This window comes from Trichomycterus rosablanca, chromosome 10, assembly GCF_030014385.1.
Source record: "Trichomycterus rosablanca isolate fTriRos1 chromosome 10, fTriRos1.hap1, whole genome shotgun sequence".
Taxonomy (NCBI): Eukaryota; Metazoa; Chordata; class Actinopteri; order Siluriformes; family Trichomycteridae; genus Trichomycterus; species Trichomycterus rosablanca.
This window is the reverse complement of record NC_085997.1, coordinates 14,918,074-14,945,721: the sequence shown is the minus strand read 5'-3', so window position 1 is coordinate 14,945,721 and position 27,648 is coordinate 14,918,074. Positions and strand designations below refer to the sequence as shown.

General features: G+C 37.6%; 1 protein-coding gene across 1 annotated transcript in view; it reads right to left on the bottom strand.

Annotated features, from left to right (window-relative positions):
• Nucleotides 1-26,314, bottom strand: part of mta3 (metastasis associated 1 family, member 3) — a 79,726-nt gene extending 53,412 nt beyond the window's left edge. The window contains exons 1-6 of the mRNA XM_063002858.1: nt 26,089-26,314; nt 22,416-22,483; nt 17,943-18,036; nt 5,640-5,766; nt 2,129-2,192; nt 1,768-1,885 (exon numbers count right to left, since the gene is read on the bottom strand). Of these exons, the coding sequence (XP_062858928.1) occupies nt 1,768-1,885; nt 2,129-2,192; nt 5,640-5,766; nt 17,943-18,036; nt 22,416-22,483; nt 26,089-26,116 (499 nt within the window). The 5' untranslated portion in view covers nt 26,117-26,314. The remainder of the gene's footprint in view (nt 1-1,767; nt 1,886-2,128; nt 2,193-5,639; nt 5,767-17,942; nt 18,037-22,415; nt 22,484-26,088) is intronic.
• Between the last annotated feature and the right edge of the window lie 1,334 nt (nt 26,315-27,648).

The following is a 27,648-nucleotide window of genomic DNA, read 5'->3' as shown; positions in this document are numbered from 1 at the left end:
CTTTTTAATTTTCCTCTAGTCAACTACACCAGTATGCTCCTGTTTCTTTGCTCCAATGTATTTTTTTTTGAGTAGGAGCACTGGGAGGAGCACTTGTCAGTGTGCACCAGAAAGGGCATCGGGCATAAAAATTGTGACGAATCAGATATGCGTACCAGAATGATTCTCTGTGATGACCCCTGTCTGTGTGTGTGTGTGTGTGTGTGTGTGTGTGTGTGTGTTTGGTGGTTGGAGAAGGACTGACAACTTCTTAAATGTGTTTAAAATCCTGTCTGTTACATTCCTAGACCATTTCTACCCTAAATACAGCAGAAGCCAAAAGAGAAAATGTTCTCCTAAAAAATTTTATAAAAAAATGTATACAATTTGAAAAAGAAAATATATAAATATAACAGCAAATGAGCCAGAGTTATGAAGATACACTCCCAGCTTTTCTGCACTTGTACACTGTTACAAAGACATCACCAAATAAAAAAAAAATGAATGCAACATTACAAACAGCAAACCAAAGCGGTGTAATGCACTAACCAGCTTTCTGTTACAGTAGTACACTGTGATTTTATATTGTTCAGCTAGTAATTTTGGTTTTGGCTCTAATCCGATTTCTTTTAATTCTCCTGAAGCACAAAAGTACACCCGGATGTGCTGAGCCTATTAAAGACATGTATTCACATTACACATAGGCAGACAGCAAGTACAACCACAGTTTCGCATGCTTGGCATGGTCGGGATGTGCCGACAACCCATGACCACAGACCTCACACCTACATTCATGATATATTTTAACATAAAGGTCCAAAATATATAAATTCTACATGTTAGCACTTATTAAATGGTGTATTGGCATATTTCATTTTATATTGTATATAATTAAAAAAAAACATATTTCCATTAAAACATTATAATACACAAAATGCATTTTGCATCTTGCTTTTCCACTAGAACTTCCCTTACCCTGGGCAAGGGATGTGTGCAGTTCCAGTTGCCTAACAATTCCTGTAAGAGCTTAAATAATTATCTTTGCATTTAATGGGGTGGTGATCACTTTTCATAAATTCTGTACTCATTATGGAATACTTATTCATGAACTGGTTTTCCTTGACACAAATGACAAGCTGATTTTTTTGGACATGTTACTCATAGAGCTCCACCTAAACACAAGACAGAGCAAACTTATTCTTCTGCCATAGCTGTTGCAAGTAATCAAACCAAGTGTGGCAATACCCGTGTGTTTTCACACTTGGTCTAAATGCTAGAGTCTGTTTGGCACAAAGAGTGTGATCATTTCAAATCTGTTTTACACATCAAATACCGTTTCTAAACCCTGCTCAATTAAGCAGGTCTAAGGTTATGTCTGCTGTGAGCAAAATCTTTGCAAAACAGGTCAGCGTGTATTCTTTATTACTCTCTATGTTTATTTTTTATTACTATTCTATTTTCTCTTCTTTGAAAATGTCAAAAATTCTATCTATCTATCCAGCCATCCATTCACAGACCCCTACCCTGACCAAGGAGAACCGTACGTGTGTATTGGCCAATAAACTCATTTAACCTGCCAGAGGCAAATTCACACACTGATCACCATTACTCCCAAACTCTGTGCATGTGCATACTTAGCAGGTTTGTTACTAACTGGGAGCTGCTGGACGATAACTGAGCAGAGATTTAAACTTAATAGCTCAAACTCTCTCAAAAAACTTAATAGCGCCACCGTCTTTATGTTTATTATAACTGAACACATTAACTAACTGCATGTGTGTCGCTAACCTTCTTGAAGCATTTCAGGGACATCAGCCTGAAAGCGAGGACCCACCCGGATCTCCCCCTTGTCTGCCAGCAAGGTCTTCTGTGTTGGGTCATAAACCAAAGAGTAGAAAAATGCATCCTAACAAAGAAAGCAAGAAAACAAGAAACAAAAAAGACAAAAAAGGTAAAGCAGCTGATTTATTTATTCAGTTCTCATTAGGTCTAGGAGAAATGCATTATAAACCATTACTTATTGAGGCTGAAATTCAACATTTCCAAATAAATATTTATATAATATTAACATAATATTAATACAATAATTATATAATATTACACATATTTAAATAAATAAATATTTAGTAATATTTAGCAAAAGCTCTACCTCTTTGTCTAAATAGGAGAGAACTGATTCTGTTTCATTCAGGAGGGCAACACTGCACTTCCCCCTAAAAAAAACAAGCAGAGACGCAGCAGTGTTCAGAATTAGGTGTACGTGTGTCAAGCCCTGCACACAGACCCCAGCACAGTAGGGGAGGAGGAAGTGACATGAGGTGCAAGGGAAAAAGTGTGAAAAAAAAGGAAGTGAGAAAAGACAAGAGCAATGGGAGGTGATATGGGAAAAGGTGAGAAGGAAGGAAATTAACACTGGTAGGAGGATGGTTGAAAATATCACAAAAGACATCGTATGCTTTCGTCAGATAGCACAAGCGCAAACACATGAGGTCTCATTTCTCTCCATCCGACTAAACAAAAATCCATAGCCATAAACCTTCAACAGAACAAAGGATGGAACATCCCTGAAGAAGAACATAGCATTTGCTGCATCAGCATCAGTTTTGCTTTTCAAACACACTGCAACCCATGGGTACAATAACAACGCTGAGGCAAATGCGTATGTCTATGTTAATTTAGCAAAGGTGAAGAGGTTTGAGGAGTGTTATTCTTTATAGTTCTACATAGTTGTCCCTTTTAAATAAATTTTCACCACACATGGTAAATTCGGCTGCAACAAATACTCAAAACATAAGTTCATACTTTTAAGCTATTACTTTCACCCTGGCCCTAAACGCCAGTTTCAAACAATTCTTGCACATTACACCAGCTGCAACTGCAAATCTTTTCATCCATTACTTGATGTCATCCTATGGTTGTTGAGTGATATGATGTCATCCTATGGTTGTTGAGTGATATGATGTCATCCTATGGTTGTTCAGTGATATGATATTCTACGGTTGTTGAGTGATATGATGTCATCCTATGGTTGTTGAGTGATAAGATATTCTACAGTTGTTGAGTGATATGATGTCATCCTATGGTTGTTGAGTGATATGATATTCTATGGTTGTTGAGTGATATGATGTCATCCTATGGTTGTTGAGTGATATGATGTCATCCTATGGTTGTTGAGTGATATGATATTCTACAGTTGTTGAGTGATATGATGTCATCCTATGGATGTTGAGTGATATGATATTCTACGGTTGTTGAGTGATATGATGTCATCCTATGGTTGTTGAGTGATATGATGTTCTATAGTTGTTGAGTGATATGATGTCATCCTATGGTTGTTGAGTGATATGATATTCTACGGTTGTTGAGTGATATGATGTCATCCTATGGTTGTTGAGTGATATGATATTCTACGGTTGTTGAGTGATATGATATTCTACAGTTGTTGAGTGATATGATGTCATCCTATGGTTGTTGAGTGATATGATGTCATCCTATGGTTGTTGAGTGATATGATATTCTACGGTTGTTGAGTGATATGATATTCTACGGTTGTTGAGTGATGTGATGTCATCCTATGGTTGTTGAGTGATATGATATTCTACAGTTGTTGAGTGATATGATATTCTACAGTTGTTGAGTGATATGATGTCATCCTATGGTTGTTGAGTGATATGATGTCATCCTATGGTTGTTGAGTGATATGATGTTCTATAGTTGTTGAGTGATATGATGTCATCCTATGGTTGTTGAGTGATATGATATTCTACGGTTGTTGAGTGATATGATATTCTACAGTTGTTGAGTGATATGATGTCATCCTATGGTTGTTGAGTGATATGATATTCTATAGTTGTTGAGTGATATGATGTCATCCTATGGTTGTTGAGTGATATGATATTCTATAGTTGTTGAGTGATATGATGTCATCCTATGGTTGTTGAGTGATATGATATTCTATAGTTGTTGAGTGATATGATGTCATCCTATGGTTGTTGAGTGATATGATATTCTATAGTTGTTGAGTGATATGATGTCATCCTATGGTTGTTGAGTGATATGATGTCATCCTATGGATGTTGAGTGATATGATATTCTACAGTTGTTGAGTGATATGATGTCATCCTATGGTTGTTGAGTGATATGATGTCATCCTATGGTTGTTGAGTGATATGATGTTCTATAGTTGTTGAGTGATATGATGTCATCCTATGGTTGTTGAGTGATATGATATTCTACGGTTGTTGAGTGATATGATATTCTACAGTTGTTGAGTGATATGATGTCATCCTATGGTTGTTGAGTGATATGATATTCTATAGTTGTTGAGTGATATGATGTCATCCTATGGTTGTTGAGTGATATGATATTCTATAGTTGTTGAGTGATATGATGTCATCCTATGGTTGTTGAGTGATATGATGTCATCCTATGGATGTTGAGTGATATGATATTCTACAGTTGTTGAGTGATATGATGTCATCCTATGGTTGTTGAGTGATATGATGTCATCCTATGGTTGTTGAGTGATATGATATTCTATAGTTGTTGAGTGATATGATGTCATCCTATGGTTGTTGAGTGATATGATATTCTATAGTTGTTGAGTGATATGATGTCATCCTATGGTTGATATGATGTCATCCTATGGTTGTTGAGTGATATGATATTCTACAGTTGTTGAGTGATATGATGTCATCCTACAGTTGTTGAATGATATTAGAACGAGTTGGTGTCCTGTTAAGTAGAGAGTCGTTTTCACCCTCTGTTACATCTTCTGCTTGGTTCTTCTACTTTCCTACAGTTCAGGTGATCATTTTATCAGTACCTCATTAAGCAGACTGAGGTGCGACTGTGCTGGAATTCAACAGGCACTGGATTGGATCTGAGAAAATACTGACGTGGTCTCTAAAATATTCAGACCCTTTATTCAAGACCCCTTGTATGCAGTTACAGCTGTGCTCTGGGATACATCTCTACAAGCTTTAAACACCTGGATCCTCTCAAGCTTTATCAAACTGGATGGCAAGTGTATGTGAAATGCCACCGTTAGATCTCTCCATAGACATTCCAGTGGATTTAAGTCTGGCCCTTACACCCAGTTTTGTGTCTTTCTATACTATGCCCACTCAATTCATACACAAAAGGTGGCCTCCAATTGAGTTCCAGACGAATTTATTGGATAATTAGGGTAGAAAGGATGCAACTGACCACAGTTTGAATAGTCACAACAAAGGGTCCTTGATTCAGTATAACACCAATCACATGTACACATAAATCCCATAGTATTACTAACAAATCTATAGTCATTGTTGCCTTTCAAAGGGTTAGGAAATAGTCACAATTTTATTAGAACAGGCTGCAGCCCTAATATTCCCTGGTCTGGTCATAATAACTACAGCATAACAGCAATGATCAACCACGACTTCTAACTAAATAAATCAATAGAAGCAAAATGAATGTGAACCGTCCTTTCTTTGTAGAGAAACGAATCTGTGAGCACACAGCAGGTGTCAGCTAGCCCTACCCAGCTCACTCTCACGGCCGCTTGATTAAAAATTCAGTCCCAGCTTCACGCTGCCAATACATTTATATCCAGAGTCTCTGCAGTTGCCTTGCCCACAGGCCCAGAGGTGCTTCCTCTTTACAGAGTACGTGTTTACCTGATGTGTGTAGCTGGAAGAGATTCATACTGGCGTGACAGAAAGAGCTCTCTGTGTCGGAGTTGGTGCTTCTGTTTCTCACTGAGCTCTGGCTCTGTTGGGCTTTCCCTCTCTTCCTCCAAGTCTTCTGCTCACAGAAAAAAACACAATATTAGAGGAGGCCAAGTGCCACACACACAGACGTCACTTACAAAATGTGCAAAACCCTCTATCCAGATTTATAAAGATTTTGCAGCTTTTTTTTATTTCTGAATTAAAAAGACATTCTTCTAGTAATATTTCAAAATGAACTCAACAGACTTCAGTTGGCTTATTTAATTTTGGCAGAAGATTGCAGTTAGAATTTCAGAGTGTAATACATTCTCTGATTTTTTGTAACTTAAAATTAGTTAAGTTCTTTCATACTTGGATTGAATATTTGGGTCTATACCCAGGATCAATTCTAAATATATTTATGGGAGGACGTCATCACAGCAGAATTGAGTTCACCCAGTTTAAACACTGTCCACACCTTCTAAACCCTTTAATGTCATGTTTACTGTGTGCAGTAAATACTTGCAAAATGCAAGTATAACTCTTTTTGTATATTTAATCAGTGCATTGCATATTTCGCTATTGCTATTTAACCCTGCCTGCCACTAGTCAAACGTTTGGGTGAAGTATTTGAGTCACAGCAGCTCACACAAACACAAAAATGAGTAATACAGTATTCGCTTTGTAATCACTTGTGATTAATTCCCTTCTTGCTCCATATACATTAAAATTCATCTTGCTTTATCTGAGAGTTCACGCCTCCGATACTTTAAAATCAGAGTCTCCAATTTATTATTCGAATCAAGAATCAAGAAAAATCAATGGCTAAATTTATACAGTGTTGGAAGCAGATCGTAATTTCCCACAGGCTGCACCCAAGCCCCAAACCCTCATTTTTAGACTGACCAGTGATCGTTAGCCAGAAAAACACATGGGCTAGAAAACCATTGACTCATGACATATGCACATATGCAATGAGCTCCAAGTTAGGAACAAAGTGTGAAAACCTGCTTAGTATCTGAGAATGAGGTTCCTTAATACCTGAAGAGGGAAAGCTATAAAAAGGGATCAACACACTTTCAACTTGGAATTTTCATAATCACAAATGTCTTGATTGTTAAAGGGAACTGTGGAAGTCAAGACAAAATCTAAAAAAAAAACCAAGAAAACTTTTAGACAGAACTGCTCCTAAGTTTAGCCAAAGCTTGGCAAAGAAAACCCCCAAAAGACAGCAAATTAAGGTGTAGCTGACACAGGAGGGTAGGTGTACCATTTTACTGTGCAGTGTTGATAGCACATGCATGTTTGGCATAAAAGATGTATTAGATAGAACCTGGAAGTGTGTGTTAAGAATAAGAATATACCAAACATAGGGCTGGACGATATGGCTAAAATTTATATCACGATATAACTCCTAATTTCGGTCGATACGATATCATTCCGATATCGATATGAATAACACAAACGTCAGAAAAACTGCCACAGATATTCCTTTGCAATACTTGATCATTTGACTGCAAACTTGTGTGTACTGATGAGACTCATCTGAACCCCAGAACATGCTAGCGTGAATGCATGGAAAACTAATTTAAATTTTCTTTCAACAATATAATACAGACTGACCAACACTATTAAGCCAAATCAGCATTGAAAATTTACTTTACTTTTAACAGCCTTCCACAATGCTGGAGCTTTTTAAAACTGAATATTCTCTTTTAAATGGAAGTGAAAAAAAGCCCAATTTAGAGGAATACCGCCCAATCTGGCAACACTCAGGGCTCTAGACTAACTTTTTGCACTGGTTGCACTGGTGTGCCTAACTTTTTTTCTTAGGTGCACCAGCACAAAAGTTAGGTGCACCCAAATTTTCAACCGCATCGCATTTAACACCTGTTTTACAGGTTCACTTTTTTTAATACTGACTTTGATTGATATTGATTAACTAACAATCTGGTCACTAAAAGAACTAAAAGTTCTTTATTTGAAGCACAAATCTACACGAAAGGTAACTTACTGAAAAAGTGTTGGTGTTTAAAGTGCTTCACTGAGCTGAAATTTAAACTCAAGATAAATGAAATAAAAAGAAAATCTAAATTAAAAGTGCAAGTGTTTTAAGGGCTTCAAACTGCACATCTCATTTAATGATAAGAATATTACATATGGTTAATGCAGTAACCAGACGCATATTATTGACATAGGCTACATCAGGGGTTTTCAACCCTTTTGGACATGCACCCCCCTTCGTGTGCCAACCGTGATCTTGCGCGCGCGCCCCCCTCCCCCAACTTGCGCCACGCCCCCCTACCCTTCATAAACCACCGCACAGAAATCATTGAGAAAGCTTCTGACAAGCTAAAAGAACGTAATTAATGCTGTGCACATTATATACTGTGTGATATGATGTGGTAATAGTGACCCGGACAGAACAAACAACGTTTAACGTGAAATATAAACAGCACACGTGAAGTAAATCCAGCTAAACACAGATACATGTGGAGCTGTTAGACTGGATTTGATGGTTATTTCACACAGATGGATGTTTGTATCATGGAACTTTAATGATGTTTTATCTCTCGAGTCGAGCGCTGAGCAAATCGGTTATTTATGTCGAGAGTCACGGTGAAAGCGAAGCGCAAAACTCTTCTCACGTCAATAAACTAAAGAAAACAACAACTGAGACAAACACGTCACGTCTTCTAATCACCGATATTTGATTGATGTTTTCACATTAAAACAAACATCTATAACAGCAGCAGATGCTCACACATATTCTACATGCTCCGCCATGATATTTCGCTGTGTAACGCCCACCGGTGATAAACTTATCTGTAATAATGTTATCGTTATAATAGCATGCTGCAAAGGTTATGTACATTTTGCTTTAAAAATCAACTAAATATGGAACACACAATTATAAAATTACATTTAATACCTGTCAGTAAAGTAATTCTGATTAGCAAGTTAATTGTCTTCTCTGTTTATTGTATTCTATTTTTAATTACAAAAGGCAGCAATAATAATAATAATAATAATAAATACATACATATTTTTGTCTGCCAGGCAGAATTTGTTTTGTTTTTATTAGCTATAATTTTTTGCAAAAAATTATAGCTAATAAAAGCTTAGACTGTATACTGTCACAAGTGTAAGTCGCTTTGGATAAAAGCAGCTGCTAAATGCTGAAAATTTCGTACCCACGGTGCTCAAACAACCTCTCACTATTCAAATACAAGTTTATATAAATATGTTTTTAAACACATTTTTTTGGAGTTGTCATTTTCTGCAAACCTGTTAAGACTGTAACTAACTGGACTCTAGATGACTGGAAAACAGTAATACTGCCAAAAGACATGTTCTTTTGAGCCAATCATTGTTCGTGTAGGCACCCAGCCTGCTGGTAGCAGAGGTAAAATTTAAACTTGTGAGTCTGAGATGTCACCTCCAGTGTGATAGCGTGTTTTACCACTGCGCCACCTCAGTGCCAACTGTGATATTTTAACACAAGATCTGTCGACAACAAATACTGCTGCCAGACAAAGCTCTGTCCTCATTTATAACAAAAGTCTAAATGACTATAATTGATACAAAGTAAATCTTTGACAATGATCTATAAATATACAGTCCAACTGCTACTATGTGCTACTTCACGTTCAGAGTCAGTCATATCAAATCAAACAAAAAAACCTTATTCATCAAAGCAAGCTATTTCCACCTGTTTGCAATAAAACAAAAGTAACTACAGTACTAAAGTCTTCTGATGCTGAGTATGAATTGGCTCGTGTTTCTTAGGCTTTACAAGAAGAAGATAATGGAAGACACGGAAATAGTGTTGATAAAATTGCTTTAGGCTATAAATCAACATGACTAGTGGGAAAAGAAGTTATTAACACAAGCCAGTCATCCTTGGCCACTTCCACTACTGATTTAGACAAACAATCAATAGCTCCATTTATCAATGCTGAAAATAAATTCTACCAGAATGGCTAAAGTAAAGTTTATTTGCAGGAAGGATTCCTCTAAAAAAAATGAATTTACAGAATAATCCACTTGCTTCAAATGTGTTCCATCAGCCAAAATGTTTGGTCTCTAAAGTTTGCTTTTTAAAGTTTTGCACTGAAGCTAGAAAAGCTAAAAGAAAAAACACTGTATCCACAAGCTAGTAAGTCTTGTTGACTGCTTTCTTTCAAGGTATTTTACCGTATTTTATTGTATTTTTATCGTTTTTCGTTTTCATCTTTTTACACACCTTGTGGATCTATTTCTTTTATGTTACTTTTGATACTTTTATTTGTGCTTTTGATACTTTTTGTTCTTTCTACTGTACATCGCGTCTGCGGCCGGTGGTGAACGGTGGATGAGTTTTCCTGGGATCGGCACGATGTTGAACTATTCCGTTGACCAGCTGAGGAAGTTCAACAACTGCACTACTCCATCGTGTATTTCAGTCATCAAACAGCTTGGACTCCTTCGCCGGCCTCGTTATATTCACAGGGGCTCCCGGAGAAAGCTTGTTTATCTTCGAAACGGTAACGCTATTCCATCCTTCTGGTCAGCCGTGCGCACTGTCGCTCCGCAAACACGTCATCAGAGCGCTGCTGCCTTGCACACCAGTAGCGGTGTAGTCTCCATGACAACGCTGTCCACGGAGTGGGATGGGAAACGCGGAGTGGACTTAGCAAATCTCCGTTCTCTTCCTCGTTCCTCACAGCCAACTACACAACAATACCACTTGAAAATGGCATTGCTTAATGTTCGTTCACTCAACACAAAAAGTACTGTACTTAGTGAATTTATATCTGACAGTGAACTAGACTTTTTCTGTCTCACTGAAACTTGGCATAAACCCTTGGATTATTTTACGTTAAATCAGACCACGCCAATGGGATACTCGTATATTGATGAACCTCGTATGGAAGGGCGAGGTGGTGGTGTTGCTGCAGTCTATAGGGATGATATTAAAATAACCACTTTGTCTTTTCCTGCTGCTCTTTCTTTTGAACACCTGGCTTTCAAGTTGTCAGGGCCTACTCCTCTGGTCACTGCTGTAGTTTATCGTCCGCCAAAGCCAAACGCTTCCTTTCTCTCTGATTTTTCAGATTTTTTAACCCAGCTTAGTGCCCTCTCATCCTCTGTACTGCTTATGGGTGATTTTAACATCCATATTGATGACAACAACTGTAAATTTGCCAGGGAATTTTTGGAATTGTTACAGTGTTTTAATTTCACACAACATATACATTTTCCAACTCATAAAAAAGGTCATACTCTTGACCTTGTCTGCTCTACTGGTGTCCTAGTTCATCAGCCGTCCAGCCATGACCTTACTGTCTCTGATCATTTGACAATCATCATGGACATTGAGGTCACTAGGCCCATCACTAGAGCTAAACGTAAAATATCCTTCAGGAATCTTCAATATATCTCTCCCTCTGCTTTCTCAGATTCTCTTGTTAAAAAGATGTCTGTCTGTCCTGTACTGTCTAGTAATTCATCTGACCTTGTCGATTACTATAATGACATACTCGCCTCATGTCTTGATGAGCTGGCTCCTTTGAGAACCAAATTTGTTTCATTTAGTCATTCCGCACCATGGTACACAATTGAGCTTCACCAAATGAAATCCCGTAAACGCCAGCTTGAAAGACTTTATAAGAAAACCGGTCTAACAGTACATTATCAGATTTATTCTGATTATCTTCAACATTACAAAGACGCTCTTACGGCAGCCCGATCCACTTACTATTCCGAACTCATACATGCTGGATCAACAAATCCTAAGACTCTCTTTTCCACAATAAATAAACTTCTCAAACCAGTTGACAATACTACCAATTCCTTTACAGTTGACAAGTGTAACTCTTACCTCTCATTTTTTCAAACAAAAGTTGAGAATATCCACAATTTTCTGACAGTTTCCCCTGTCATCTCTGTTTCTCCGCCTATCTCATCTCAATTTATTACTCAGCCTCTGTCTCAGTTCTCACCTGTGTCTCTTTTGGACCTATCTGAGATCTTAACAGGGATGCGAAGCTCCACTTGTGTTTTGGATCCTGCTCCATCAAAACTTGTTAAGGGTTGTTTTCCAGTTATCTCATCACTTATCACAGAGATAATCAATTACTCTCTTAGTTCTGGCTCAGTCCCTCAATCACTCAAATTGGCTGCTGTTACTCCCATACTTAAAAAACCTGGACTTGACTCTAACATTATGAGTAACTTTCGGCCCATTTCCAATCTTCCATTTCTGTCGAAAATACTGGAACGTGTTGTTGCCTCACAGCTCAAAGATCACCTAAATTCCAATAATCTATTTGAATCATTTCAGTCTGGTTTCCGCCCCCAGCACAGCACTGAGTCAGCCCTCCTCAAAGTCACAAATGACCTTCTTCTTTCCTCAGACTCTGGACAAATTAATATTCTCGTCCTCCTTGATCTTACTGCAGCTTTTGACACCATTAATCACTCCATTCTTCTGTCCCGCCTTGAATCCTCTGTCAACATCACTGGTACTGCCCTTTTGTGGTTAAGGTCATATCTCATAAACAGACAACAGTTTGTTAATATCAACAATTGTAGTTCTGCCATTGCTCCACTGTCCCAAGGCGTTCCCCAAGGCTCAGTGTTAGGTCCCCTTTTGTTTATTCTTTATATGCTCCCCCTTGGTGACATCATACGTCGGCATGGTTTACATTTCCACTGCTATGCTGATGATATTCAGCTTTACATCTCCTCCAAATCCATTAATACTGAACTTCACTCCACTCTGACAAATTGCATCACTGAAATGAAATTGTGGATGAAAGCTAATTTCCTCAAATTAAACTGTGAAAAATCAGATATGATCATCGTAGGTCCTACAACCCTGGCAAAAACCACAAAAAATTTTCAAATTACCATTGATAATGACACTTTGTCTCCGTCTTCTAACATCCGAAATCTTGGTGTAATTTTTGATAGCAACCTCTCTTTTGACCGCCATGTAAATCACATCACCAAAACTGCTTTCTTTCATCTAAAAAACATAGCACGTCTACGTCCATCACTCTCCTTTTCTGCCGCCGAAACCTTGATTCATGCTTTTATTACATCCAGAATTGATTATTGCAATAGCATCCTTTATGGTACATCTAACAAAATACTAAAAAAACTTCAGTATATCCAGAATTCAGCTGCTCGCCTCCTTACTCATACTCGCTCCCGTGATCATATTACACCTGTTCTACAAAAACTTCATTGGCTTCCCGTTGCTCAACGCATTCAATTCAAAATTCTTCTATTCACTCACAAAGCTCTCCATAATCAGGCCCCATCCTACCTCACCGACCTGCTCCATCAGCACATTCCCTCCCGTAGCCTTCGCTCTTCTGAGGCTAACCTACTGTCCATACCCTCTAGGACCAAGCACCGGACCTGGGGTGACAGGGCCTTTTCCATAGCTGCTCCATCTTTATGGAATGCTCTCCCCAAACACCTACGAGATTGTCCTGACCTGTCCAAATTCAAGTCACTTCTCAAAACTCATCTATTCAGAGTGGCATTTAACTTGTAACAACACAAAATAAATGCTTTTATTTTTGCTATTCTTTTTAATAGTTTTTATACTTAGATCACGACAGAAATGTGAAGTCCTAGATCCTAAAACTTGTAAAGTTTTCAGTTTCCTGATTGCATGTAAATCTGTCCTGTTTCTGTCTAATTTTAAGAAATTGTTCTATATTTGTTGTTCTCTCTCATAATTTAGCTAATTTTTAATGAACTGTCTTATGCTGCTCTCTTTGTTTTTATCTTAATTATTCTTGATGTTGATGTACTATTTTGATTTTGTACTATGATTTGTATGGTGTATGTACGTATTTGTTTTGATTATTTGTCTTATGTAAAGCGTCTTTGAGTATCTTGAAAAGCGCTATATAAATAAAATGTATTATTATTATTATTATTATATATTTTCTTATCAACAGTGACAACAACAGTGTTGCTAATATGCCAAAACCAAAAAAAGCACTAAGCTGATTAAGCAGATGCCACTAAAGTTTGGAAACCCGGGTTTAGGCCAAGCTAGTATGTAGCTAAGATTTCTCAGCTGATCTCCAACGACGCAGGGGGGAATATTATTAATTATTTATTTATTAGGATTTTAACGTCAGGTTTTACACACCTTGGTTACATTCATGACAAGACAAGTAGCAACTGGTTACACAAGATTTATCAGTTCGAGTTTAACGTCAAACACAGTCATGGGCAATTTTGTATCTCCAATTAACCTCACTTGTATGTCTTTGGACTGTGGGAGGAAACCCACACAGACACAAAGAGAACTACACACAGAAAAGACCCAGCCCGCTCCACCTGGGAATCAAACCCATGACCTTCTTGCTGTGAGACGACTGTGCCAGGGAGGAATATAACCCACTGAAATCATGGCTGCACGAAGCTAGAAACAAATTTTAAATCCAATATCCAGCCTGACTTGTTCTGAACCATAGTAGAACATTTTACAAGTTCTGCTGATTAGGTGACTTCTTTCTTTTAGAATGTGATTTACCCTGCATTACCTAACAACACATCATCATCCATTATTGTCTCTTAGTAACTGACTTATCTCACTGCTGTGATTTCCCATGACAAAGAGTTGCCTGTTTGCATTAAGATTCTTTATGGCTATTATTTTCTATTAGATTTTTATTGTGTAGTCAACTTGCCCTTTTTTACTTATATTTTCACAGAACTCACCAGAACAACAGTTCAGTGATGATGGACAGCGAGACTGATTGTTTGAATGTTGTTAACTGTATTGGAAGTATTATGTGTTCTTTAACCCCCTTTATTACCCTTTAATTACTTTATTCAGACTTTACAATATCAGTGGCAATATTTTTAAGAACAATTTGGCTAATTAATAATTCATGCTTTCCCTGACTGTTCTTAATGGCAGCTTAATTTTATAAGCTAGAACATCAAGTGATTCATGCACAAAATGTTTTCCTTCATTTGCAAAGTTTACAAGCTCATGTTGTTTTTCTACAAGAAAGTTATTCAAAAACTTTAGATCCCAGACTACTCCCTAGTAGTCTCCCTAATAATTGAAAGTAGGGGAGGGGGCATGGCTATTATAATTAAAAAAATAAAATCTAATTCTGACTCTTCAGGCAGATACATTATTGTTTCTGGTGTATTGTATAAAACACCTGTTATTTTATGTCTATGCACCTAAATGAGACAACCCTAATTTTATTAGTTTCAATTAATTTTTTTACATTCATCTATAAAGTAATACTCATATTTCTTTCCTGTTCATCAATCCTATTTTTTTATCATCAAATTCTTGTTACCTCATATAATAATTTTGGACCATGCTGCACTTTTCATGTCCCTTTTGTTCCCTGATAAACCACCTTCCTTACGATTTAAAAAAAAAAATTTTTCAGTCACTTGCCAGTCAGATTGTTATTTTCCTGGAAATGAATTCTATCCCTGGAATGCTCCCTCAATTATATTGGACTCTTTTAAGGCTTATAAGAAGGGACAGATTATATCTGTCTTCTTTCCAAAGTCAACCGTGCAGATCCAGACAATTTGGATTACTACATCTTAATGGAAGTTTATGCTGTAGCCCCTAATCCTAAGACTTATAAACGGAAAGTTTCCTTTCCTGATTTTCACAAAACCAGCATTATTAAAATGCAGATTATTATTGAATATGAATAAATGTTCCCAATTAAAACAAAAGTCAAACCAAAAGGTTTTATCTTAGATTCGCTTACCTAATGAGGGTACAACTTTGGATTCCATAAAGATTAACAATAGCTTTAAAGCTTATTTATGACCTTTCATCAATCAACCAGAAACAGCAGATCCCTCTATAAATATCTTTACTCAGGGATTTACCTGTACCTAATATCAGTTACTCATCCAAGGTTGAGCTGAATTTACCTTGCCACTACACATTTCCAGAGTTTCCTCACTGTCCTTCTAAAACACTACTATGACACTGTGTGTCAATGTGGTTGGTTTACTCTATATGGAAAAGGCTCGTACTTAAGTCTGATAAGTTAGCTTTACTTCACAACTGGGGCACCTTTCTTCATTTTTTTCTTCCTAAATGAAATGTTTAAGCATTTATCTTTTATCTTTATTAGGTTATTTTCTATGACTATTTCTTTTCAGTTCATACACTATATTGCCAAAAGTATTCGCTCATCTGCCTTATCTTATCATCTGTCGCTCATCTGTCCCATTCTTAATCCATAGCGTTTAATATGATGTGGGCCCACCCTTTGCAGCTATAACAGCTTCAACTCTTCTGGAAAGGCTTTCCACAAGGTTTGGGAGTGTGTTTATGGGCATTTTTGACCATTCTTCCAGAAGCGCATTTGCTCAATAATCCAGGTACACAAATCCACAAAGTTGAATCAGTTCATCTGGACACAAGTTTGTTGTAGAGATACGTTTCGTCACTCAATCCGAATGACTTCTTCAGTCACTGAAGAAGTCATTCGGATTGAGTGACGAAACGTATCTCTACAACAAACTTGTGTCCAGATGAACTGATTCAACTTTGTGGATCCATGGAGCTGTTTACAATGAAACGGAGTGAGCAAAACGAATGAATCTTTATCAGAAATAAGAGCACAGCTCCCTGAATCGATTCCAATTAATAATTTGTTTGAAAAGAGTCGTTTCTGACTTGTTTTGCACGTGCTACACAGCGCTTTTGTGCTCTGTTTTAAACATTCTCAAATGGTAACCTGTGTATCCTAGGCATACTCGAGATAACAAATATGGTCATTTTCGTTATTGTGTGTAAAGTAATATCAAATATATCGATATTTGTAATGTACCACCCAGCCCTAGCTCAAACTGCATATCCTGTTAATACTGGTCATTAGGTCTCACAACACACAGTGCATCAAACTCTTCTGCGGATGGGGCAGAGTACTCGGAGGCCAGTCAAAGCAACCATATTAACTCACATCCGCCACTGAAAACACCTACAATGGGCACGCAGGCAATGGAACTGGATATCGGAACAATGGATGAAGGACAACTGGTCCGACAAATCCACTTTTCTCCAAGCAGCCAGGCATAGTTGCATTGGCTAACCTTGGAAGAGATACAATCAGGATGCAATGTAAGACGATCTACCTCGCAACATACAGAAGTTCAAGGACCTGCTGGTAATGCCCCGGTACCAGATATCACAGCATTTCCTCAGATGTTTTCCTCAGATGTCAGCTGTCAGCAGAAGTCAGCTGATATGACAGCATATTAGGTGGGTGGTCCTAATTTTTTACTTATCTTTTGATATTGGATTATCTTAACGCATACATGTGTAAGGTTAAAGTTTTGTTGAAATACTGTATTACTCTTAATACTACATTACTGTCATTATATTGCTTGGTGATAAAATCTATATCCTAAATTAATACTCATTTAAGCTCAAAGCAAAAAGCAAAAAATGAAAACGTTATGGTACTGGCACTCTATTCTGCCAGTACTAATAAGGTATCTGTGCAACCCAAAACTAAAAGACTAGTTTTGAGCCATGGCAATTGCAAACACACACACACAAACCCAAGCATAGTGTCACACAATATATAAGAACTGTCAGCAGACTGGGTTAAACTGAATTGCTTAGTGGCTTAAAACACTGTTATATTAAGCTATCAAACCATTCAAATTCTAACCGGCTAAAGCTGACCAAGTAAATTGTACGTGCTGTTTATCATTTATGATGCCAAGTGATGTAAAGTGCTCCGCCACTGGAGTCAAGAGCAGTAAAAATGTGATCTCTGGAGGGATGAATCAAATTCCACTATATATTTAGTGTCCTTTAGCACAACTACAGTCGGCTATCATAGTGTTTTCAGACAGACAATGGTCTGTGGCTGTTTTGATGGTTTGTTATAAGTGCTTTGTTTTAGTAATGAGATACTAATATTGTCAGATACCAATGCTGAAGCAACAGTTTGAGAAAAGTCTGACTTCATTACCTGACATAAATGACCAAATGACCAAAAATGCTCTAGTGGCTAAACTTAATAGTCATTTGTCGAAAAAAAAATGAAGTACTTTGTGTTATATGGTTTCTGAATAAGGGTGTACACTTTTATGCAAACTGAAGCTATATTATATAAAATGACATATTTATACTGAGACATTGCCTGATCATTCACTATAACATCCTTATTACTGATCATTCACTATAACATCCTTATTATCTCTATCACAATGCATAATCATTCTCTATAACATCCTCACATCACTCACTTGCATGCTTATCTGCCAGCTGAATAAGGCTCTGAGAGATGTCCCTTCTTCTGTAGAAACATACCACCTTCGCCTCCACATTGCCACTCGCCGTCTGAAAACAGTAAGACAAGGGTAGTTAATATTAACTATTAACTAAATATAACTATTTTGAACCAATATTAGATGATGATGATAGCTGGGATTTATTGCCACGTCAGCACGATTACGGCTATATACGTGGCATGTCAAGTTTCTATTTCATATAAGGTTGATAAAGTTTTTAGAAGGTGGGGTGTGGCTTGGTACTCCCATCATTTATTTTATTACATAAAGTGTACTAGTTTGACATGAGTTAAGTAATTATGTATTTTCCCTGGTGAGGTCTTTTCGAAGAGATCTTTGATGTTGTCTGCACGGAAGTGTTGCTGTCTTTGTCGCTGCAGGCTAGGGCATTCAATCAGTATATGTTTAATTGTCAGGGTCACATTGCAGTTCTGGCAGGTAGGGGGTTCATCTCCTGTAAGTAGATGTTTGTGTGTCAATTGGGAGTGTCCTATGCGCAACCTTGTGTGGATGACTTGGTGGTGTCGGTTCTCCATTTGTAACCTATCGGTTTTATGTTAGATTTGATTTCTTGGAGTTTGTTGTTGGTTTGGTTGTCCCATTTCTCTTTCCATTTTGCGTTTATGAAGGCTTTTATTATTGGGATGGTATCTGTGGCTGGGATGGGGAGAAAGGTTATGTCCTTACTTCTGGCCAATCTGGCGATGTTATCCACTCTTTCGTTTCCCTGTATTCCACAGTGTCCTGGTATCCAACAGTATTTTATATTGTATTGTTTATCTTTCAGTTCCTTGTCTTTGATAAAAATTTTGGTTATTATTGAGTTGTTTGTGTCCATGGAGTCCAGTGCCTGTAGGCAGGGCTCTAGAGTGCGACCAATCAGGTCGCACATACGACCTAATTTCTCAATGGTGTGACTGAAAAAAATCTGAGGTCGCACCGGTGCGACCAGCCGTTCGAGGGGAAAAAAAGTCTCTGTGACTCTGAAAATCTCCGGTGCAACAACAGACACACATTAGATCCATATCTAATCATATGTAATCATATCTAATCATATCTACAGGGGTTGGACAAAATAACTGAAACACCTGTCATTTTAGTGTGGGAGGTTTCATGGCTAAATTGGACCAGTCTGGTGGCCAATCTTCATTAATTGCACATTGCACCAGTAAGAGCAGAGTGTGAAGGTTCAATTAGCAGGGTAAGAGCACAGTTTTGCTCAAAATATTGCAATGCACACAACATTATGGGTGACATACCAGAGTTCAAAAGAGGACAAATTGTTGGTGCACGTCTTGCTGGCGCATCTGTGACCAAGACAGCAAGTCTTTGTGATGTATCAAGAGCCACGGTATCCAGGGTAATGTCAGCATACCACCAAGAAGGACAAACCACATCCAACAGGATTAACTGTGGACGCAAGAGGAAGCTGTCTGAAAGGGATGTTCGGGTGCGAACCCGGATTGTATCCAAAAAACATAAAACCACGGCTGCCCAAATCACGGCAGAATTAAATGTGCACCTCAACTCTCCTGTTTCCACCAGAACTGTCCGTCGGGAGCTCCACAGGGTCAATATACACGGCCGGGCTGCTATAGCCAAACCTTTGGTCACTCGTGCCAATGCCAAACGTCGGTTTCAATGGTGCAAGGAGCGCAAATCTTGGGCTGTGGACAATGTGAAACATGAATTGTTCTCTGATGAGTCCACCTTTACTGTTTTCCCCACATCCGGGAGAGTTACGGTGTGGAGAAGCACCAAAGAAGCGTACCACCCAGACTGTTGCATGCCCAGAGTGAAGCATGGGGGTGGATCAGTGATGGTTTGGGCTGCCATATCATGGCATTCCCTTGGCCCAATACTTGTGCTAGATGGGCGCGTCACTGCCAAGGACTACCGAACCATTCTGGAGGACCATGTGCATCCAATGGCGGTGCCGTGTATCAGGATGACAATGCACCAATACACACAGCAAGACTGGTGAAAGATTGGTTTGATGAACATGAAAGTGAAGTTGAACATCTCCCATGGCCTGCACAGTCACCAGATCTAAATATTATTGAGCCACTTTGGGGTGTTTTGGAGAAACGTTTTCCTCCACCAGCATCACGTAGTGACCTGGCCACTATCCTGCAAGAAGAATGGCTTAAAATCCCTCTGACCACTGTGCAGGACTTGTATATGTCATTTCCAAGACGAATTGACGCTGTATTGGCCGCAAAAGGAGGCCCTACACCATACTAATAAATTATTGTGGTCTAAAACCAGGTGTTTCAGTTATTTTGTCCAACCCCTGTATATGTCTAACCAATCAGAGATAGTGAAGGGCGGGACCAGCGTCTTCAACAGTGGGCGTTACACAGCGAAAGTTAAGAGTAGTAATAATATCATGGCGGAGTGTGTAGGATATGTGTGAGCATCTGTGCTGCTGTTACAGATGTTGGTTTTTATGTGAAAACATCAATCAAATATCGGTGATTAGAAGACGTGACGTGTTTGTCTCAGTTGTTGTTTTCTTTAGTTTATTGACGTGAGAAGAGTTTTGCGCTTCGCTTTCACCGTGACTCTCGACATAAATAACCGATTTGCTCAGCGCTCGACTCGAGAGATAAAACATCATTAAAGTTCCATGATACAAACATCCATCTGTGTGAAATAACCATCAAATCCAGTCTAACAGCTCCACATGTATCTGTGTTTAGCTGGATTTACTTCACGTGTGCTGTTTATATTTCACGTTAAACGTTGTTTGTTCTGTCCGGGTCACTTTTACCACGTCATATCACACAGTTCATCTTTTTTAAGGCACTTTAAAAATATCAGCAGCAAACTGACTCAAAATGTAATAATGTCATGTAGCCTATGTCAATAATATGCGTCTCGTTACTGCATTAACCATATGTAATATTCTTATCATTAAATGAGATTTGAAGCCCTTAAAACACTTGCACTGTTCATTTAGATTTTCTTTTTATTTCATTTATCTTGAGTTTAAATTTCAGCTCAGTGAAGCACTTTAATCACCAACACTTTTTCAGTAAGTTACCTTTCTTGTAGAATTGTGCTTCAAATAAAGAACTTTATGTTGACCAGATTGTTAGTTAATCATTTACAAGGCAATATTGCCTACATGGACAGCGAAAAAAATAAAAAAAGTGAACCTGTAAAACAGGTGTTAAATGCGATGCGGTCGAAAATTTGGGTGCACCTAACTTTTGTGCCGGTGCACCTAAGAAAAAAAGTTAGGCGCACCAGTGCAACCAGTGCAAAAAGTTAGTCTAGAGCCCTGGTAGGCAAGACTTTGAGGAACCAATATTAGAATTAAACTTAAAAACATGTTACATTAATGGCATCTTTGAGCCTTGCTTGAGTTTTTGTTTATGCCAAAACATGGCCGTCAAATAAACAAACAAAAACATGATAGATCAGCCGTTTGCTTTCAGAACACAACTTGTATTTAAATCATCTTTATTTTAATTCTGTAGGGGTTAATCACTGGACCGAAACCAGGACCTTCTTGCTGTGAGGCAACAGAGCTACCCACTTAGCCACCATGCCGTTTTGTAAAATGCAATAAAAAAAAGAATCTGTGATTTCTTAATGAATGTGCATGACCTTCAAATCCTCAGACAGCAATGTGAGAGAAACTGTCATGCTACAATAATAATTACAGCCACATGGGCTCAGGAGCACTTCAGGAAACTGTTGTCACTTAACATGTCCTCTCATGAAAGAGCCGTAAAAGAACAAACTCTTTTTAATAAACAAAAAAAAAAAAAACGTTAAGGTCTCTTAACAAAAGAACTGATGCCAGTTGGTTACATCTTTGCTTACAGTAAAAAATACATCTCTTAACCTAACTCTAGATTCTGCAGTGTATCTGTGCCTTTTGTGCAAAAATCAGAACACAGTACAGCAATACACAGTAAAAACTTTAGCCTCATATGATCTTTCAAAGCATTTTTAGTTTGACTTTACTTATGCTAATTCAATCCAGATAAAAATAATTAATTTTCAGACAGATTTGCCCAAACGATTCAGCGGTCTACACTGTCAGCTCATTCATCTGCTGGGCAAGTGAAGAATTAATTTTCTAGCAAAAAAAAAAAAAAAAAAAAAAAAAAAAAAGAATAGAAAACGAAGTGGGGGTATTATTAACCAATACACTGAAGCTGGCAAAAAACTGATTACATTTGTGAGCAATATAGTCTTAAACCTTTACACCAGAAAATGTAACTCTATATAACAATAATAAATAAAGAATGTAACAGTAATGAAAAAGTCATGTAAGCTTTCATAATACAATGTCATTGTTTAGCCCAGGTACTTGCTACTGCACACCCCAGATATATGGCATCTTTAAATACTTTTTAGAAAGTACAGAGCAATAATAACATAGCAAACCACATAGCATTATAATCACTTTACCTTATTCAGCTCCTCTATTCTTCGTATCAGATAAGGGTTGCTTGAGGAATTTTCAAAAAAGACATAATCTGCAAAAGAAACATAAAAATATTTTAATGTATTTGTCCAAAATTTAGAATCAAGTTATGTAGTAATGCATTGTTGTGATCTAACAGGAATGAAGAGTTGAAAAGTTGATGTTTGGAACTGTTCATAACTCCCTCCACCAAATAGACCCAAAGCATAATGTTGCCACAACCATGCTTCACTGTGGTTATGGTGTTCTTTTAGTGATGTGCAGTGTTGTTCAGGGCTTGGATATTTTTTCTACTAATGTAGTGAATCAAAATAAGTTACCTTAAAAACAAGCAAATTCCCAATTCCAGGCATTAAGAACTAAGTGTACAATAATGCTAGTAGATTCAGTTAGCAATTAGTTGATAACCAACATACTGATATTCTTTTGGTGATGTGCAGTGTTGTTCAGACTTGATGTATGTTTCTGCAAATTGTAGTTGGGCTTGGATATTTTTCTAGCAGTTATACAGGATATTATTCAGGATACTCTTTTACAATTATTTAACCCCTATTCCAAATTAGGTTATTTAACAAAATTTAAAACACATTTAGCTGTTTGCAACAAACCAATCAAACAAGAATATTTTAACAAAATATCAAACAGCCTAAAGTTTGATAAACCTAATTTGCAATTTACAATATATATACACAATATCTTATGCAGGAAAGGTGATGGAAAATAGTTGCTGCAACTTGCTACCAAACCAGATTTTGTAAATAATGTTTGGCAAAAGGGCAGGGCTCGATGACTGATACACACGTAATCAGAACAGACAAAAGCATCAGAACTGATGAGTTTTTAAACAAAGAAAGAAGACAAGCCAGCTGTTTGTTGCTCAAAACCCAGCTATTCATCCTGCCCTGCCTTCATAACTGCTTTTTGTTTGAGGTGGTGGTGTGGTCCCTAACATCAAAGGTCTGCATGCAAAAAGACTGAAACAAAAACAGATACAAACAAACACAGCCCGAAACGTTTCAAATAAGATATACCCAAAATTCTGATTTAAACTGGCTGTGGGAATATATACCCAATGATGGCACTGCAGGTGACAGGTTACTGCAGGGTGCTTCTCAGGTTGCACATTTCTTACACATGTATGAATTTTTCATATATGGATATTTAAAGATGACATTTCAGGATTACATGAAATTTGCTCTTTAAACTGGTACAAAAAAAAACTTAACAGGGCGCACTTCTTGCAGACCTAAAAATGAACAATAAAAATAACTAATAAAAGCAAAACAAAAAAAGGCACCAACAAAAACTAATTTTGTACAATTAACGGTAACCAAGGTCAGAGCTCTGATTAACAGCCTAACAAAATGATGCTGTAAAGGAGCAGGAAAATGAGCTTGCTGGTCATCCCATTCCAAAAAAAATGGCTACTAATATAGATATCCACCCTTTGCTAAAGCAGCCTCCACTTCTCTGAAAAAGCCTTTCCTTAAGATTTTGCAGAAGTGTGTAATTGGACATTTCTGCCTATTTAGTCAAAACATTTGTGAGGTCAAGCACTGATGATAAAATAGAAGGGCTGGCTCACAATTCATTCCAATGTTCAATGGGAATGTGGTCAAGACTGGTCAACCATGAAGTTCTTCCTCACCAAACTCATCACACCATGTCCTAATATTTACCTGCCCAAGTTTGAACACCTATTACTAGTTATGCTTGATCATAATCTTATTTAAATCCTATACAATTATCAGAGCTGATCAGCTAGTACTGATGCCTGAGATACTGATCTGATACTGATATCCTTACAGTAACTAAATCCACCTGTTGAAAACAAGGCAGGCCAGTTTTTGACATTTATGTCCTATGTTTACCTACACTTTCACACTTTCATTTCTTATTGCACAATATACCACTTAATACATTTTAAGTTATTACATGATAGTTTCTAAGGTACTTAATATTTTTCTACCCATCAACCATAGTCATGCAAAAGGTTAACTGGCTGAAATACATAATCGCTGGGTGTGTGACAGTGGCACCTACCCCACCGCATATATTTTATATCCAAAGTTCAGTTTGATAGTGTAGTGAATCAAACTAAGTTACCTTAAAACGAGCAAATTCCCAATTTCATGCATTAAAAACTGAGTGTACAATAATGCTAGTAGATTCAGTTCACAATTAGTTGACAACCAGCACACTGATATTCTGGCAAATGCAATTATGTATATTTAGTATGGATGTCTAATTTGAAAACTAGATTGATTTAAGCAGCTTATATTTTTATGCCATAAAGGGTGGTATTGTAGTATGGTGTAGTATTCGTGAGATGGTTTTCAAAGAGCATTATTATCCAAAAATGTTGAATTTAAATATTTTGCTAAATATAATAAACCAAAACTTCTATTTTGACAACTAGCCAAAGACAACACTGAAACACTTAAAGTATTGCAGAGATTTGCTTTACATCTGACAGTTTCAAACATTGATAATGCATGAACAAAGAGTAAATGTAGCTGTTAATAACAGCATTTCATTGCAGCACAGTGATGCCACAGGTAGTGTGGGGTTGCACAACACATGGGTCCTAACTGGCATGAATCTTGCTCTTTGCCACGGTTAATGACTGCTGCCCTATCCACTGTATATCCACTCCCTTGCACCCAGTGTTTTCGAGTGGCACCGGACCCACCGTGACCTAGTTGAAAAAGACTAATGAATAAACATATAACTACACTACTGACATTCTAACGATTTAAGTTCAGCATCCGTATTCTGAAGTAAATACCTGGCTAAAAGCACCCGATTCATATCGGCACATACATGCCAGTTTCATTCCGATGCGCAAAAATTCAAAAGCATCAGAATGTATCGATTTTATTGCGGTCATTTCCATGTTAGAACACTAACAATGTTTAAATCACAAAAATTTATGTAATTCTTTTCCTCGCATCTGATCAACACATTAAAGCTCAATTTGCTCTGCCACGATTTCTTATAAAGAATGTCGGGCTGCCCAGCACTGCCAGTCAGATCTAATGTAGCTGCAAAGTACATTCTCAATAAAGGAAATACTGAAATCACAATAACCCGCTGAATGAGTTTGAGAGCGGAAACACGTGGATATCATTGTCAACCACGGTTTCTGTGGTTTCATTTATTAAGCAAAATAGATGTTCAAATGGTTCAAAATAAAGATTAATGCAAAGGAAGCGAAAGCACGGTTGAGGCAAATGCTAGTTTTAGCATTTTAGCACGCCGAGAGAAAACCTGCAATTAATGAAAATATGCAGATTACCTACAGGAAACAATTTTGGCGTAAAACGTACAGACGAATTGTCATCTTTGAAGAAAAAAGATCTCACACACGACTGAGCTATTTCACCAGAAATGTAATTAAAATGGGTAATTTGTGTTAAATAGCTGGATTAGCTGCTGATGTGTTTACAGCTAAACTAGCTCTAGCTTTCCTGCGGCTAAGAGGCCTGACCCACATCCCGAAGATTTCCAAACCACATTGCAAATGGGTTTTAGGAATTTTAGCCAATATAGCTAATTAAAAATCAGAAATGTAATTAAAGTTAGCAATAATAAATGCAAACATGGGTATGTGTAATTAAGTTAAGGTTAATTAATACATTTAGGACTGACACATACCTCCGACCCGGTACATGTTGGCCGCCATTTCTGCCACCCGGAGTGCTAACAACAACAACAAACCATAAACTAAAATATAATAAATAAGCAAATAAAACCGCAAAACTATTACAGGATATTAAAAACACCGTATCTTCTAGTTAACCGGAAAAAAACGCGTAAAACAAACGTAATTCCTTTTTTCCCCGGTTAAACGTGTGTAGTTGAGCCCCCCTCCCGGCACACACACTACTCACTACAATACAGTAAGTTTAGGACGAGAGGGAGACTGAGGAGCTGAGGGAGCGGGAGGAGGAGTGCACAATACACACTACATAATACACACTACATAATACACACTACATAATACACACTATACGATACAGTACATTTACATTTTTGGCATTTAGCAGACGCATTTATCCAAAGCGACTTAGCATATATAGTCTTGCTCAAGGGCCAAGCATTGGCAACCTGGCAGTGTTGGGGCTTGGACCAGTGACCTTTCGATTACTAGTCCGGTACCTTAACCACTAGGTTACAACTGCCTATATACTGTCTTATACATACTACATATTACACACTATATAATGCACAAAACATTGTACACACTACATAATACACAATACACACTATGTAATACATAATGCACGCTACATAATACACAAAACACAATACATTACATAATACATATAATATACACAATACATAATGGGACAGTGGTAGTCTAGTGGGTAGGGCTTTGGACTATCAACTGAAAGGTTAAGAGTTCGAATCCCAGCTCTGCCATGCAGTTACTGTTGGACCCTTACCCCTTTCTGCTCCAGAGACGCCGCACAATGGCTGACCCTGCTCTCCGACCCCAGCTTCCAAACAAGCCAAACACTTACTGTACTCGTGTATATGTATATATAACAAATAAAGGTGTTCTATTCTATATATTCTACATTAGACACTCTTTGTAATACACACTTCATAATATACTCAACACATAATATACATAATATACGATACACACTACACACCCCATAATACTCACGCTGCTGATACACTGCACAGTACACCACACTGCACAGATGATACTACACAATACACACAACAAAGATCATACTACACACAACATACTGCACAGTACACATTATACAGTACACACTACAAAAGCATGCTGCACAATATACACTACACATGCACAATACACAAGGCACATATATTTTATATCCAGTTCAGTTTGCTAGTTTAGTGAATCAAATGCACAGTACACAAGGCGCACTAGACAGACCATGTCCTGATCTTAACCCTATCCAACATTTATGACAAGAACACAAATTTGTTTAACACCACCACTCTCCAGTTAAGAATTATTGCAATTTTTTTGGATGATTGTCTCTAGGTGTGACTAAGTAAAATCAGTATTTAAGGTGTATTTTGGACTTGCCCAGTTTTACTCAGTTTGCTACAAACCTAATATGACCCTGATGACGGGGCTACTAAAGATAATAAATATTGTGGTACATTTTGTAAAATGCAATAAAACAAGAATCTCACCACTTTGTGCCCAACTTCATGAGAGAATTGTCAATC